Source organism: Paramisgurnus dabryanus, chromosome 17 (genome assembly GCF_030506205.2).
Source record: "Paramisgurnus dabryanus chromosome 17, PD_genome_1.1, whole genome shotgun sequence".
NCBI lineage: Eukaryota > Metazoa > Chordata > Actinopteri > Cypriniformes > Cobitidae > Paramisgurnus > Paramisgurnus dabryanus.
In genome coordinates, this window is record NC_133353.1 from 4,937,620 (window position 1) to 4,952,728 (window position 15,109).

Consider the following 15,109-nt stretch of genomic DNA (forward strand, 5'->3'; position numbering starts at 1 on the left):
GGAACTAACAGGTGTGCGACATTCTTCTATTAAATATTTTATATGGTAACATTTCTTCAGAGAATTTGCTAAAACGTATTACCTCACTAATGTTTTTATTAGTACTTCGGCTGATATTGGCCTGAGATGGGCCGCGGCAGTCACGAGTGTCAAGTTCATCGGAGACGAGCAGAAAGTGTCAAAACGTGAATGGTTTTACAAGCCGACAAGAAAATATTTTGGGTGAATTCCAAATGCCGTTTTGCGCCATTGAAGGGCACTTCACGAAGAGGATTTCGCATGAACAGTCGATCCAAATAAAGAGAAAAAGACGCTGTATTTTATTGCTCTATTTGCCAAGTGTGTTTAATTAGCCACACTATGAGACACAATTGCGCAACTTTCTCTAGAGTTTATTCATCAAGAGATCTGATCTTGGAAGGGAATAGGACATAGGGAGGATAACTTTCGATTAGAACTCGCCCTTTATCTTTTTGTGAGCGGCAGCCGCATAGGCTTTGACCACTCATTGAACAGATTATTAACAACCAATCATAGAACATTTTTCTGAGCTCAAAGTGGAGTGGTGAGAAGATTTTATTTAATTCACAAATCAAAAATCTCATAAAGAAGAAATCAAGAATGCAGGTCTTAAAAGATGATGGTGCTTTAGGCAAATCATTAATAAACAAATGACAAACAGAGAAGAATTTTCATAGTGTTTTATGCTGTACTCTCATCTACCATCTTTCTGTGACTCTTTTTTCAAAGTACCGCTTTAGGCACCGTTTAGGCACCGGAACCGTTTTAAAAGTATCGATTTGGCACCGGTATCGAAAAAAAACCAAACAATACCCATCCCTAGTTATGACATGTGCAGTGTGCTATATTGACTAATATAGCATAATAATGGAGGCGTTCTTCTGTGGATGATATATAAAAGAGAAAATATCAGAAATGGATGAAACGCTGGAATTCGTTAGAGAGAGACTTTATCTGGCACCCTATGTTGAGATTTTTTTGAGAACCATTAATTTTTTGAAGTTATGACATGTGCAATGTGCTATATTGACTAATATAGCATAGTGATGGAGGCGTTCTTCTGTGGATGATATATAAAAGAGAAAATATCAGAAATGGATGAAACGCTGGAATTCGTTAGAGAGGGACTTTATCTAGCACCCTACGCTCAGATTTTTTTGAGAACCTGTAATTTTTTGAAGATATGACATGTGCAGTGTGCTATATTGACTAATATAGCATAATAATGGAGGCGTTCTTCTGTGGATGATAAATGAAAAAGAAAATATCAGAACAGAATAAAATGCTGGAATTCGTTATAGAGGGACTTTATGTAGTACCCTACGTTGACATTTTTTTGAGAACCGTTAATTTTTTTAAGTAATTACAGGAAAGGGTATCAGTGTTTTTGAGACGTTTTCATTTGTTGAAGTTATGACGGGTGGAGTCCGATATGGTGGATATTTTTTATTTTGTATATTTTTTTGTAGAACCGTTATTTTTTTAAAGTTATTACAGGAAAAGGAGGCGGTCTTTTTAGGTTGATATATGAAAGAGGCAATATCAGAATAATATGAAACACTAGAATTTGTTACAGAGAGACTTTATCTAGCACCCTACGTTGAGGTGTTTTTGAGACGTGTTAATTTGTTGAAGTTATGATGCAACCCTATATCACGAAATTTATGTACCTATAGGCAGGTATGGACCAGCGTGTCAATGTCACGCTTTGCAGCGTTTGAGCGTGAGCATGTCACCCTTTGCGGTTTGTGTCACTGCACGTATTGGTTACTCAACTTTTTTGTCCTATTTTCAAACCATTGTCGCTTCGGTTTAGGGTTAGATTTGGTGCTTGCATTTGTATATCACTTTAAGTATTTGTTTATACTATTTTGTAGAGTTTGATATTAGGGCATAAATAGCTTAATTAGGGAGGCGATCTTTTGTGGAAGATATATGAAAGAGAAAATTTCAGATTAGGATAAAATGCTGGATTTCGTTACAGAGGGACTTTATCTAGAACCCTGCATTGAGTTTTTGTGGAGAACTGTTTATTTGTTGATGTTCTGACAGGGGCAGTGTGCTTTTTGGAAAAAAAATAGCCTAATAAGGGAGGCGATATTCTGGGGATGATTTATGAAAGAGGAAATATCAGATTAAATTAAAACACATGGAATTCGTTACAGAAGGATTTTTTCTAGCACCCTACATTGAGTTTTTTTATTTTTGAAAATTTTGATGAGGTAAGGCATTTCTCCTTTAAATATGTGGCATTATATTTTAATTATAAATAAATAAATACTGCGTTTTTCTGCAAAAACATGCATCACTTCATCATTTTTTAGATTTAATGATCAAATTTCAATAATCTCTGCCTAAATAATGGTTTTCCAATGCAGAATAAGTCTTACCTCTATGCAGGGGTTGCTGGTAAAACTTTAGAAAACTAATGTTTCCATTTCTTAAATTTTTTTTTAATGTTTGATCATTATTATTCTTAACGAAAAACTAAACACCAATAACATACCTGTAGAATAACACCAAAAAAATTTTTTTTTATTAAAACAGAACAACATACATTAGTAAAATGACTCACTTATATTAATCAGAACGTTTAACAAAAAGGAATAGACGGAAAACATTTTTACCAGCCTTATAACATAAATAAATCTAAAGATCTTTAGATTTTTCAAAACAAAGGACAGGTTTGCTTTTTCATCAATATAAAACCACAACGATATAAAACAAACATCCCTAAGTTAAGCGAAGAAATGAGACTTGAATCCTATGTATTATCAAAGCTTTCCGACTTTCATATTCACGTGAATTCTGTAAGTCAGGAAATTATTTACACCATATATGAGTGCAGCATCATGTGCGGTGCAAACCTAACTCGGTTTCTATCGAACACACTCTCTCTCTCTCTCTCTCTCTCTCTCTCTCTCTCTCTCTCTCTCTCTCTCTCTCTCTCTGTCTCTGTCTCTCTCTCTCTCTCCATCAAAGTCATAATACGTTCCTGTATGTGTGCACTAAATGGTTAATATAGCGGGTGGTTTTCTGCAGATGATATTGAATATAAATTACATGAAAATGATATGAAACGGTAGACTGGCTAAAGTGGAAGTTGATCTAGTCGGTTATGTGCAGTTTACATTTAAAGTGATTAAAGTCAATATGATGTAGACACACATTTCATTTGAAATAAACATGTACAAATAAAAGTAATAAATATTTTACAGGTTTCTGACTATTTTCTGTTCAAACCGAAGGCTGACAAGTCTCAAATTTTTGTGGTAACTGTTCCTTTAAATACACAGCCAATGACATTGCAAGGGAGGAGCTTGAAGCGCTCTGATATTTTTTAAGGTGGAACGGATAGTTAGGCGAATAAGGAGCTGGCGAATCGGGAGCTGGATTCAGCCTCGTGCATTTTCCTTCCTTTCCAAGTATCAACAAGGACGTGTTTCTGACCGTTCGCAAATGGCGGATGGCGAAGTATGATTGTATTCACCAATCAGACCCGATCGTTTCTCTCCTCTCTTCTCCTCATTTGCGACGTTTGGCTGTCACTCGCGTGACGCGAAACAAAGCGGCAAACATATACACGTCGGTTTACTTGGTGAATTTGGAGCAGCAATTTTCACAGAAATGAGAGGAAAAACGAGCGCCATTGCAGAAAATCCTGGTGGCGACTGAGAGAGGGACGATGCAACAATATTGGTTCCGAAAAAAGGCAAGGAAATAAGTTACCTCATCGAGCCTGGTTTAACCTAACTGAGCATTAGTTACATTCGTGCATGAAACCTGATCCACGAACACGGAGGGGCGGGAATCGCGGGACAGAGTGGAGTCTAGAGTGATGTTTCTTCAGGCTCCGGCGTGAATACAAATTTCTCTTCTAAAGTTCGGTAAAAACACATAAATGGCTTAAAATCTTGTTTAAGAATCTGTTTTATAATGAGAATCTCTCTTTCAGCGCGCCTACGTGTGTTTGCGCCGCGTGACAGCCGATTTGAATCTGACAGAGTTCGTCACTGTACATTAAAAAATCCCACACAGACATTACAGCGTAAATGCTAGGATTAAGATTGATTTTATATATAACAGATAATCTAGGTACATTTACCCTAATAAGTTTACTCTAATAATAAACATGGTAATGTTTTAATGTTTTGCTTTAGTGTTTTAATGTCAGACAATCATTGAAATGAGGGAAAAATGAAGAGAAAGGCAGCAGATATAGCATCCTTCTTCAGAAAGAGTAGCAAGAAGCAGCCAAACAAATCTTAGTAAAATACATTAAAGTAGCCTTCAAAATTCACATGATTTTCTGGTCTCTAGTTTTTTCAGCAATGGGAGATATAAATACTGGTTTCAAAGTAAATTTCAAAAGTTTTATTTGATTAAATAGTTTAAAAAACATGGAGGTTGAATTATGACTATAAATTGTATGTTAATCTCAATTCATTTTAATAAAAATTAAATTATTGTAGCAATTGTATGTTATACATTATTCTGATTAACACACTATAATACTTAAAAGGATTTTAAGGTTGGATAATAGAGATTTTATATGCCACCCCAGAGTAACTGCTGGCCCTTGTCTGGCCACCCCTATGAAAAATCCCTGGCTCCGCCACTGATTAGCAAAACACAAAAAATACATTATATTATAAATCTTAACCCGGACAAGTGACTTTTGTGCATGGACAAGTGAAACACAAATTTACTTGTCCGAAGGACAAGTTCCTCAAAAAGTTAATGTCAAGCCCTGATAAACATATTACAACAATTTACGATTAACTAAGAATAATAGTAAACTTCATTATTGTTAATATTGTGACTCTTGATGAGTCTTGATGACGTATGCAGCTTAGAAATGCGACCTCCGATTGGCTGCAGCCTAGGATTGAGAAACGGCCTCTGTATCATCGTTTGTTTCAAAGGTTTCGTGTTTAAAGTTTTAAGGTTGACCAGTTTGATTAAAATAAATAGCACCTGCACTTTTTTGTACAATTACTTCTATTTATTAGTGTCAACCTTCTATTGTTCATGTTTAACAGCTAACAAAGTTACTCATCTACAGGGGTCTAAAATTAGAAAAAGAGACCTTTAAGACACTTTATTATAACTAATGGTCCTGTGTAGCACATTTTATAGATATTTGTATTAAAAAAATACTCTGGTAAAAATAGAAGTACTGATTTAACTTCTTTACTCAAGTAAAAGTATCAAAGTACAGGCTTGGAAATGTATTTAAAGTATAAAATTAAAAGTAGCCATGCCTTTAGTTCTTTATAAGCCATTGTCTACATTTTATTTGGATGTCGGCAAAATAGGCCTTCTTTTGACATGAACATTTGCATGTTGCACATTTAGCTGTTAAAGTTGTGTAAAAATGCAAAACAAAAACAAGTTAAAACATTTTTTTTTCATGGTTGTTGATATAGAGAGAGGTGGTGATGGAGCAGTGGACAAGACACTTGCTTTTGATTCCCACTTTTACACATCCACCAAATAAGTTGTTATGTGTCATACTGTACAAAAAAGTTGCATGTTGCACATCTAGGTGTAAAATAAATTTAAATGTGTTTTTTTGTTCAAATAAGTTGTTATGGGTCCTACTTTACTATCCGTATAGATCCGCCACCAGTTTGATTGGCGTGTGTGTGTGGGGGGGTCTCAATATATTTTCCTGCTTTTTTGTCCTTAGCCAATCACATGCCTGAACAAATACAAAGGAATTCAATAGGTACCGTCAACTCTGTGTGCTTACCATCATTTATCAAAATATCTTCTTCATTATTATCAAAATAATTCCATATTTGTTTTCCTACTATGGAAGTCAGTGGTTACAATCAGCTGTGTGCTTACCATCATTTAACAAAATATCTTCTTTTGTGTTCATCAGAGAAAATAAATTCATACAGGTTTAGAACAAAAGATGATATATTTGAAATATTTTTTGGTGAACTATCCCTTTAAACGTGGCAATTGTTTTTTCTTTTTGGGTCCACTAGATGGCGATAGTGTCTTAAACACCATTATATTCAACTGCACATATTCATTACCATATGCACTGTATCATACTTGATTAAGATAAATTATTACATTTTAATTCAAACATAGAGTAGTTTATTTTGCACAAAGTATAAAATGTGGAGAATAACAATATTTGGACTTGTAATACCGCTAACCTGAATAAGCTACTTTTTAAATACTTTTTGATACATTTCCCAACTGGAAATGTAAAATAATTAAATTACATAAACATTAAAATGATTCATGTGATCTGTTTCTGTGTACGACCAAACTGGCAGCAGGCTGCAACTACGTACGCACGGTTGGGTGCCATCCAAAATTAGATGTTCCATGCAGTTTTGAGTTCCCTTATATTTGGAGTCTACCCCTGAATTGGATGATGTTGTTGTCTAGAGAACTGCTTTTTCTGGCCGTGGGGTCTATAGATGTCAAAAGCATGTGATCCTGTCCAGTGCCACATTTAGATATGATGTAGGGGCTTTCCAACACATGTTTCTTCTTCATGTGTCTGCGGGTCCCCCAGTTTAGAAAGCTCACGCATGCTCTCCAACCAACAACAGAAGGTCACAAGGCAATCAGCTCCCCTGAATTTCCATTTACCAGAGAGAACAGTCACGTCTGTCTGCGAACGCACTGGAAATGCATTCAATTATACCTCTTGGAATAATAAAGTACTCAGCATAGCCATAAACAGTCTCTGATTTGGTCTTGCACATGATTGATTCTGAGGCGCAAGCAGCTATTTCTGGTGCGCATGTGTGCTGTCGTAAAACGGCACAATGGGCTTTTACATTTTAAACCTCAGAAGTCGTTCACATGAGTGACCCTGGAAAGTCCCTGCTTGCTTCTGTCTGCAGCTCTGCATGGACTTCAGCTCACCACCATCAATGCAGCAACGCTTTATGAAGTGAAACCAGCGCAGGCCAGATAAACACCCGCGCTCGACACTCTTCAGAAGCGTTTTACAGCCCCTGGCTTTATATGCGATCAGGTTGCACTTCAAAGCACATAAAATGTGGCACTTCAGGGTGGTTGACAATAGTGAGATCCAAGTGGCAAACTTTATTTGTTAATAAGTGTTTTGTCACAGCAAAACTATTTATGGGACGTTTGTGCCCGGTTGCACAGACAAGGCTTAAAGCAATTATCATTTCTCACTCTCATGTTGTTATAAACCTGTATACTTTTCTCCGATGATGAGCCCCATTCACTTCCATAGTAGTCTAGTCCCAGACTAAAATGCATGAGCTGTCAACAACTTGCATTGACGTAACATCTTAAAGGAAAACACCACCGTTTTTTTATATTTTACTATGTTCTTACCTCAACTTAGACGAATGAATACATAGCTATCTTTTTTCAGTGCGTGCACTTCATCTTTGTACATCGCGTTGTAAATGTGTTAGCATTTAGCCTAGCCCCATTCATTCCTATGGCTCCAAACAGGGATGAATTTAGAAGTCACCAAACACTTCCATGTTTTTCCTGTTTAAAGACTATTACATGAGTAGATACATGAGTAAGTATGGTGGCAAGAAATAAAACTTTTGTTTGGAGCCAAAGGAATGAATAGCGCTAGGCTAAATGCTAACACATTCACAAAGCGCTGTACAAAGATAAAAGTGCACGCTTTGAAAAAAATAGGTATGTATTAATTCGTACATGAGTAGTTACACAACTAAGTATGGTGGCACAAAATAAAACTTTTGTTTGGAGCCATAGGAATGAATGGGGCTAGGCTAAATGCTAACACATTCATGAAGCGCTGTACAAAGATTAAGTGCATGCATTGAAAAAAAGATAGGTATGTATTCATTAGTTGAGGTAAGAACATAGTAAAATATTAAAAAACAGTGGTGTTTTCCTTTAAAATATATCATCGCTGTTGTTTTGTCTCAAGATGCACACACACTAGTGATGCAAAATCACATTATTTAAATGTCATAATTTAACTAAGACTTATCCTAGCTTAATCTAAGCCTAAGTCTGTGAAGCCCCTAAAAGTACAAATTTAAATGCATATGCAAATGCATCTAAATGTATTTGCATTATTTTTATCAATGACTATTTTAGACTTATTGAACATTGGAAGTGGTCAGGGGATTTTTTTTTATGTGGTCAGACTTTTCTATTCATGCACCGTATCTATGATAACATCGTGCAGGTCACCACTTCAAAAGTCCCTTCTTTTTTAGTTTTTTACATTCATTACATTCATGTGCTGCTTGAACTTAAGGAAGCCTGTTTTTCCCGTTTCGGAACAGCTAAATTCATCCTAACAAGGAAAAATCGGCTATAGTACCTGCCAGATGCCTTTTCAGTAAAATCTGCTGTGGGGCATGGTGTGGTTTCCACAAACTCCAACGCTATTTGTCTCGGTCTATTTTTGCCTGCTTGTATTAATTTGGAATTTTACACTTCAAATAAACGCAAGCATCTTTGGTATTTAGTAAATCATTTTGTATTACACATTTAAAATCACTGTAGGGCTGCACAAGGGTGTACAAAGTACACAGTACAGCAGTCACTATCAGATCTAGACGAAACCTGTTTTAAACGTGCGCACACCCATCGTAGGTACACAAAGTTCTGCATGACGAACTGGCACCGTGTACACGTGACCCCTTGACACCATTGGGGAATCCCCAAGGCTGCTGTTCCCATTCAATTCAACTCCCTTGGCTACGAGTGAAGTCCGATCATAACAAAAACACAGTAAAGATAAACTTGCTTCGTAAATGTATTTGTGTGCATTGTTAAAGCCAGGTATCATCAATAAAGCATGATGTTTCAATTTATTTCATCTCATGCTGGGATTGCTAATCTTATCCAGGGCTTGAAGTTGTACAATCCAGCCGCTAACCCCCACTAAAACCAAGAAGGAATTCCCCAAATATTCAGGCCCTTTCCCTCCCCCTCCAGCGGCCATGCTTGGCTTTAATTTCTCCCCCGCTCCCTAGCACAAGGACATAGGGTTAATTTTTAAAAGTTACTACAGACCAAAAGTAAAAGTCATTCAATCTGACTTTTCATGTGATACGAAATAGGAGATACTTGAAAGAATGTTAACGCTATCGTTTTCTATATAATGAAACTGAGTAAGGACTGAGGCTGTTAGTCAACAACAACCTGCATAACTTTTTCGGTTCTGCTGTATTTCACAAAATAAAGTCATACGTGTTTGCAATAACAAAAGTTGCTCGCCCTGTACTCACATGGTAATGCAAATTTTTGTAATTTTTGGGTGAACTGTGCCTTTAAATAGATTTCTTATTAATTTCATTTACGCATTTGTCAGACGCTTCTAAGCGACTTAGTGTGTATATACATTTTTTATCGCATATATGTTCCCTGGATTTGAACTAGTGCTGCCTCACGATTAGTCGCGTCTAATCATTTGCAGAATAAAAGTTTTTGCTTACATAATATAAATATATTATAAATATAAATATGTATTATATAAATATATTTTTTCTTAAAATGATACATTTATGTGTGTTTATTTATATAAACATAATTATTATACACATTAAACACACATATATTATGTAAACAAAAACTTTTATTCTGCAAACAATTAGTCGCGACTAATTGTGAGGCAGCACTAATAAATATTTATTATAGAAAAAAAATTTTTTCTTAAAATTATACACATATGTGTGTGTATTTATATAAACATAATTATTATTCACAGTACACACCTATATATTACGTAAACAAAAACTTTTATTCTGCAAAAAAATTAGTCGCGACTAATCGTGAGGCAGCACTAATAAATATTTATTATATAAATAATTTTTTTCTTAAAATTATACATATTTTTGTGTGTATTTTTACAAACATAATTATTATGCACAGTACACACATATATCATGTAAACAAAAACTTTTATTCTGCAAAAAATGAGTCGCGACTAATCGTGAGGCAGCACTAATAAATATTTATTATATAAATAATTTTTTTCTTAAAATTATACATATTTTTGTGTGTATTTTTACAAACATAATTATTATGCACAGTACACACATATATCATGTAAACAAAAACTTTTATTCTGCAAAAAATGAGTCGCGACTAACCGTGAGGCAGCACTAATAAATATTTATTATATAAATATTTTTTCCTTAAAATTGTACATGTATGTGTGTGTATTTATATACATATATTTATTATACACAGTACACACAAATATATTACGTAAACAAAAACTTTTATTCTGCAAACAATTGGTCACGACTAATCGTGAGGTAGCACAAATAAATATGTATTATATAAATATATTTTTTTTCTTAAAATTGTACATGTATGTGTGTGTATTTAAACAAATAAAATTATTATGCACAGTACACACACATATATTATGTAAACAAAAACTTTTATTCTGCAAACAATTAGTCGGGACTAATCGTGAGGCAGTACTAATTCGAACCCATGATCTTTTGCTTGAAGCTTACGAAGTAGCTATAATTTATGCAGCTGCAACTGCTCATTGTTTCTTATTAAGTGCCTTCGATTTTTTTTCTGAAGTTACTTGGTGTATACGGATTTAGCACGGATATGTCCTGAAAAGGTGGGAGTTAAATTTGTTGGGAATTTTCTTGGAATTTTCTCATGCTCTGGGCAGAACTGAAAGCTTCGTGCTCGGGATAGCGTGCGCTTTTTAAAACCAGCACTGTGTGCAGACTTGTTTGTTTGCTATGTGTAACTTAACCACATTGTTTTGTCCTTAACTTTGAGGAAGAACTTTGCAGTTCGCAGTTCCCTGAAAGTAATGAGCGTTTTTGGGTTACACCTCAGTAATCAGCTAATGTTATGTATTGTAAAAGCTGCTCGGCAGCATTGTGTCTCTTTAATTACACCCTACGGATGAAAGGTGAGTGGCTCAGGTCCAGCTGGAAATTCCCATGAGATGTTTACAAAATCTGGCGAGGACACTTGTTTTACAACAACAACAAAGGGTGAAGGAAGTTTAAGGTTTTTTTTAAACCTGCATTGCAGCCTTCATTGTGTTATTTATGTAAACACAACTCATTATTTACCTTTGGGTGCAGTAGGATTGTTTGTACCTTTGTCCTTTCTCTGAGTCTGCAACGAATTGTCAACTCAGCAGTAAGCTTAGCTACATTGTTTTTAACAGTGTCTGTCTGTTATGCCTTGTGCAACACTGGTTGATTTTATTTTGTGCAACGTGGCACACAACACCAAAGTGAAGAAATACAGAGATCACCACTTTATATGCAACCATCTCTTACAAAAGTCCTCTTGTACTTTATATCTTAAAACCATATATTCTCAATTTAGAAGAGTGTTTGCAATTGTATTGATATGCACTCATATCAATAACCCCATAAACTGTTGCAAAGATGGACGCGTGTCTGGCCCTGTTTACATTTGGTGTTAAGTTTGCATTAGATGTATTATAAATTATATATTATACAATGTTTTGAGCACACATACGAATATAAAATGCATAGATTGGATGCACGGTCAATTTAGATAAAGCATTTGCCAAATGCATAAATTTGACCCTGAACCACAAAACCAGTCATAAGTAGCATGGGTATATTTGTAGCAGTAGCCAACAATACATTGTATGGGTCAAAATTATTGATATTGTATGCCAAAGCCCTCAAACTTTTGGAGTTTGTTCTGCACAAGAAGAACACGCTCATGTGAGCTATCCCTCGCCAAAAAGTGCTTTCAGAGGGGCTACGATCAAGAATTGTTGGTTTATATAAAGCTGGAAAGGGTTACAAAGTTAATTCAAAGACTTTAGAAATTCACCAGTCTACAGTCTACAATCTACAAATGGAGCCGCTTTGGGACTGTTGCTACTCTACCAAGAAGTGGGTGCACAGTCAAAATGACACCAAGAGCACCACGAAGACTCATCTATGAGGTAAAGAAGCAACCCCAAAGACAGCCAAAGATTTGAAGGCATCATTTGATCTTGCTAACATGTCTGTTACTAAGTCTGCAATACGTAAAAAAGCAGGGTATCCACGGCAGGACACCATGAAGGAAGCCACTGCTTACTAAAAAGAACTTGGCTGCACGCCTGAAGTTTGCAAAGGAGAACATTGACTCTCCATAGCGGTATTGGCAAAGTGTTTTGAAACTAAGATTGAACTATTAGGAAAAAACGCACAGCGCTACATCTGGTGTAGAAAGCGCATGGCAAAACATCATCCCAACTGTAAAGTATGGTGGAGGAAACAAGATTTGGGCCTGCTTTGCTGCATCAGGGCCTAGCCAGCTTGAAATCAGAAAATGAATTTCCAAGTATATCAGACGATTCTTCAGGATAATGTGAGAATATCTGTACGTCAGCTTAAACTGTGTAGAGGTGGGTGATGCAACAGGTCAACGACCCAAAACACAGAAGCAAGTCCACAACAGAATGGCTTCAGAAAAACTAACAGTATCTGATAGTTGGGAAAGTTACTTTTATGTGCCGATATGATTATAGGCCCTCTATAGTTTACTTGGCGTGTTTATTGTGTAATTGCATTTACTATGTTAAATTCCATCGCCGTGGGCAATCTCTCATTTACATTGACATTGTTCATAATTAATATAAAAAACAGATGATCATTTATTTCCGTATTCCAAAGCAACCTAATTATTTCAAATCACGAAACTGTATTATTGCCAGCAGTGGAACAGAATGACTCACAATCAAATCTCAATCATATGCTGCTATGAATATACAGTATAATACCAGTATTACAATAGGATGTCTGCTGTATGTGCCCACAAATATAAGAATAACCAGATGTTTGTGTTCTGTACAGGAACTCGAAAACTTCAAGAGCTTTGTGAAACGAAGACCCCCCTTTGACATTGTAATTGATGGCCTTAATGTGGCTAACACTACACCCAAAGCTGCCCACTCTGAAACGGTGAGTGACATTCAGCCATTTGGACGTTCCAAAAAGGGTGGGTTTTTGGTGACCTTTGAAATCTGTTAACTGGCTAGACAGTAACCCACACTGATTTAAACTCAATATAGCGGCTTAGTAAAATCAGCCTAATGGTGGGAAGCAAAAAACTTCCTAAACAACTATGTTTACTTTTATGCCAGTGTACACATTCAGTAGTTGACCTTTGGAGATCACACTACAGTGGAAAGTCATTGAGCAAAACCTGATGCTGGTGCCACCGGTTCCACCAGGAGGCGAGGTCGAGCGTAGTCGCCATGGTTTACTTTTGATGTAGATGAACAGGTTGAGGGACGAGCCCCATCTTTGATAGTTTCCATCCAGCTAGTGAAGACCCCCAAACCTATGAAACCCACAGTTACTCATACAAAACTGGGGAAAGTTTAATATCAATGTAATATTGCATAAAAGATTTATGTTTCTGTCAGACGTCAGCCCTCCTACGCATTGTAAAAAGTTGTCAGTTCTTTCTTTAAAAGAATAATTTAAACTTCTGTTATCTTAAAGGGCATGAAAACCCAGCTAAAGTAATTTTTCTCATCCTACATAGTGTAAAAAACATTCATGTATTTAATATTGACTAAGGTCGTGTCATAGATTTAAATCAATGTGTGAAATCAACAATTAAAATAACATTTGTAAAGATGTCAACCCAGAAGCACAAAGAAGATTTGGCGATTTTTTTATAAGGGATTTTTTCAAACAATTAATTTATAGATTCTCACCTACACCTACACGCTCTCAAATGCCAATTGACATTTTTAGTGAAAATAAATTAATTAATTTTACATGTAACCATGCATTGTCTATTCCTACTACAAAAACATAGCTTTGCAGACTTTGAAAAAATATTAAATGATCTCTCATTTGCAAGTCACTTTGTATTAAGGGGAAGCTAAATTAATAAATGTTAACTCTTAACTTGAACTCCAGTTAAATCCCTTTGCTTTCTGCCCACTCATCCATGGTTTAACCTACCCTCTTGTCACAGTCACACATTTTTAACACAGTAGCGCTTTAACCGAGAGACGGGGATTTACACTTATTTTGTTATGACTAACCATACTAGTTTAAGCCTAACATGCGCCTTATGTGTGGTCAAATGTATATTTAGTGTTCACATTTACCCTACTTCCTCGCTAACTGGTGCAAAAGTATTAACTGTCTTTTTTCTGCACATATGAAGTCGCTGTGCAGAGATCTCTTAACAGATCAAATGTATACAAAGTTTATGCATTATCAAAACGCATGCAAGATGTACGGGAAAATAACAATGACTGTAAATTCAGATTAACAAGGAAGATCTTTTTTCTTTATCTAGAAACGTTTATGTAAAGGTTGCTGCTGGCAGGGCATGAGGTACGATTGTGAAACAGGACAGTATTGTGTGCGGTGCTTTCCAGAGTAAAACAGCACGTGTCACTGACTGTCCACTTCCTTATCATGAATAAGCAGAAAATTCACACCTGTATTACTGCCGTCAGCACTTCCTCATGTCTGAAATGAAAGAATAAAAGAATGAATACGTGATAAACTGGAAGTAACACGGATGATGTTTGCATATTCAAACCATTAGTGTGCGATTACGGTAATTTCAACGTAAGGTAGAAACTATATTTAGAAGGTTGGCGGATGTATATTGAATGTTATACGAATGTACAACATGAACAAAAAATGTAACTAAATATCAAACGCAGTCGCTTCTGCTCACAAGCAATACATTTTTTCTCAAATGTAATCTCACCTGTCTTATTACTCATTTTTGCGGTTATATTATTATTTATTTACATTGTATACATAGACAGATACATAGTCAGATAGACAGTTTTGGTAACGCTTAATAATACAAGCAATGCTAGACGTTTTTTCTCCGATGTAATTTTACCTGTCTTACCCATTTTTGCATGTATGGATGGATAGATACAGTGAGGAAAATAAGTATTTGAACACCCTGCTATTTTGCATGTTCTCCCCCTTAAAAATCATGGAGAGGTCTGAAATTGTCATCGTAGGTGCATGTCCACCTACGACCTACGATGTTTTTAGAGACATAATCTAAAAAAATCCAGAAATCACAATGTATGATGTTTTTTTTAACTATTTATTTGTATGATACAGCTGCAAAT

The 15,109-nt window shown here is 35.7% G+C and overlaps 1 protein-coding gene across 2 annotated transcripts in view; it reads left to right on the forward strand.

Annotated features, from left to right (window-relative positions):
• The window catches only part of prorp (protein only RNase P catalytic subunit), a 48,669-nt gene that overhangs the window by 29,399 nt on the left and 4,161 nt on the right, over positions 1-15,109 (forward strand). The window contains exons 1-2 of one of the 2 annotated variants that reach the window (XM_065253327.2): positions 3,181-3,733; positions 12,837-12,944. In XM_065253327.2, the coding sequence (XP_065109399.1) occupies positions 3,707-3,733; positions 12,837-12,944 (135 nt within the window). In that variant the 5' untranslated portion in view covers positions 3,181-3,706. Of the gene's footprint in view, positions 1-3,180; positions 3,734-12,836; positions 12,945-15,109 lie in introns of those variants that run through there. The other variant, XM_065253321.1, reaches the window with a different exon arrangement.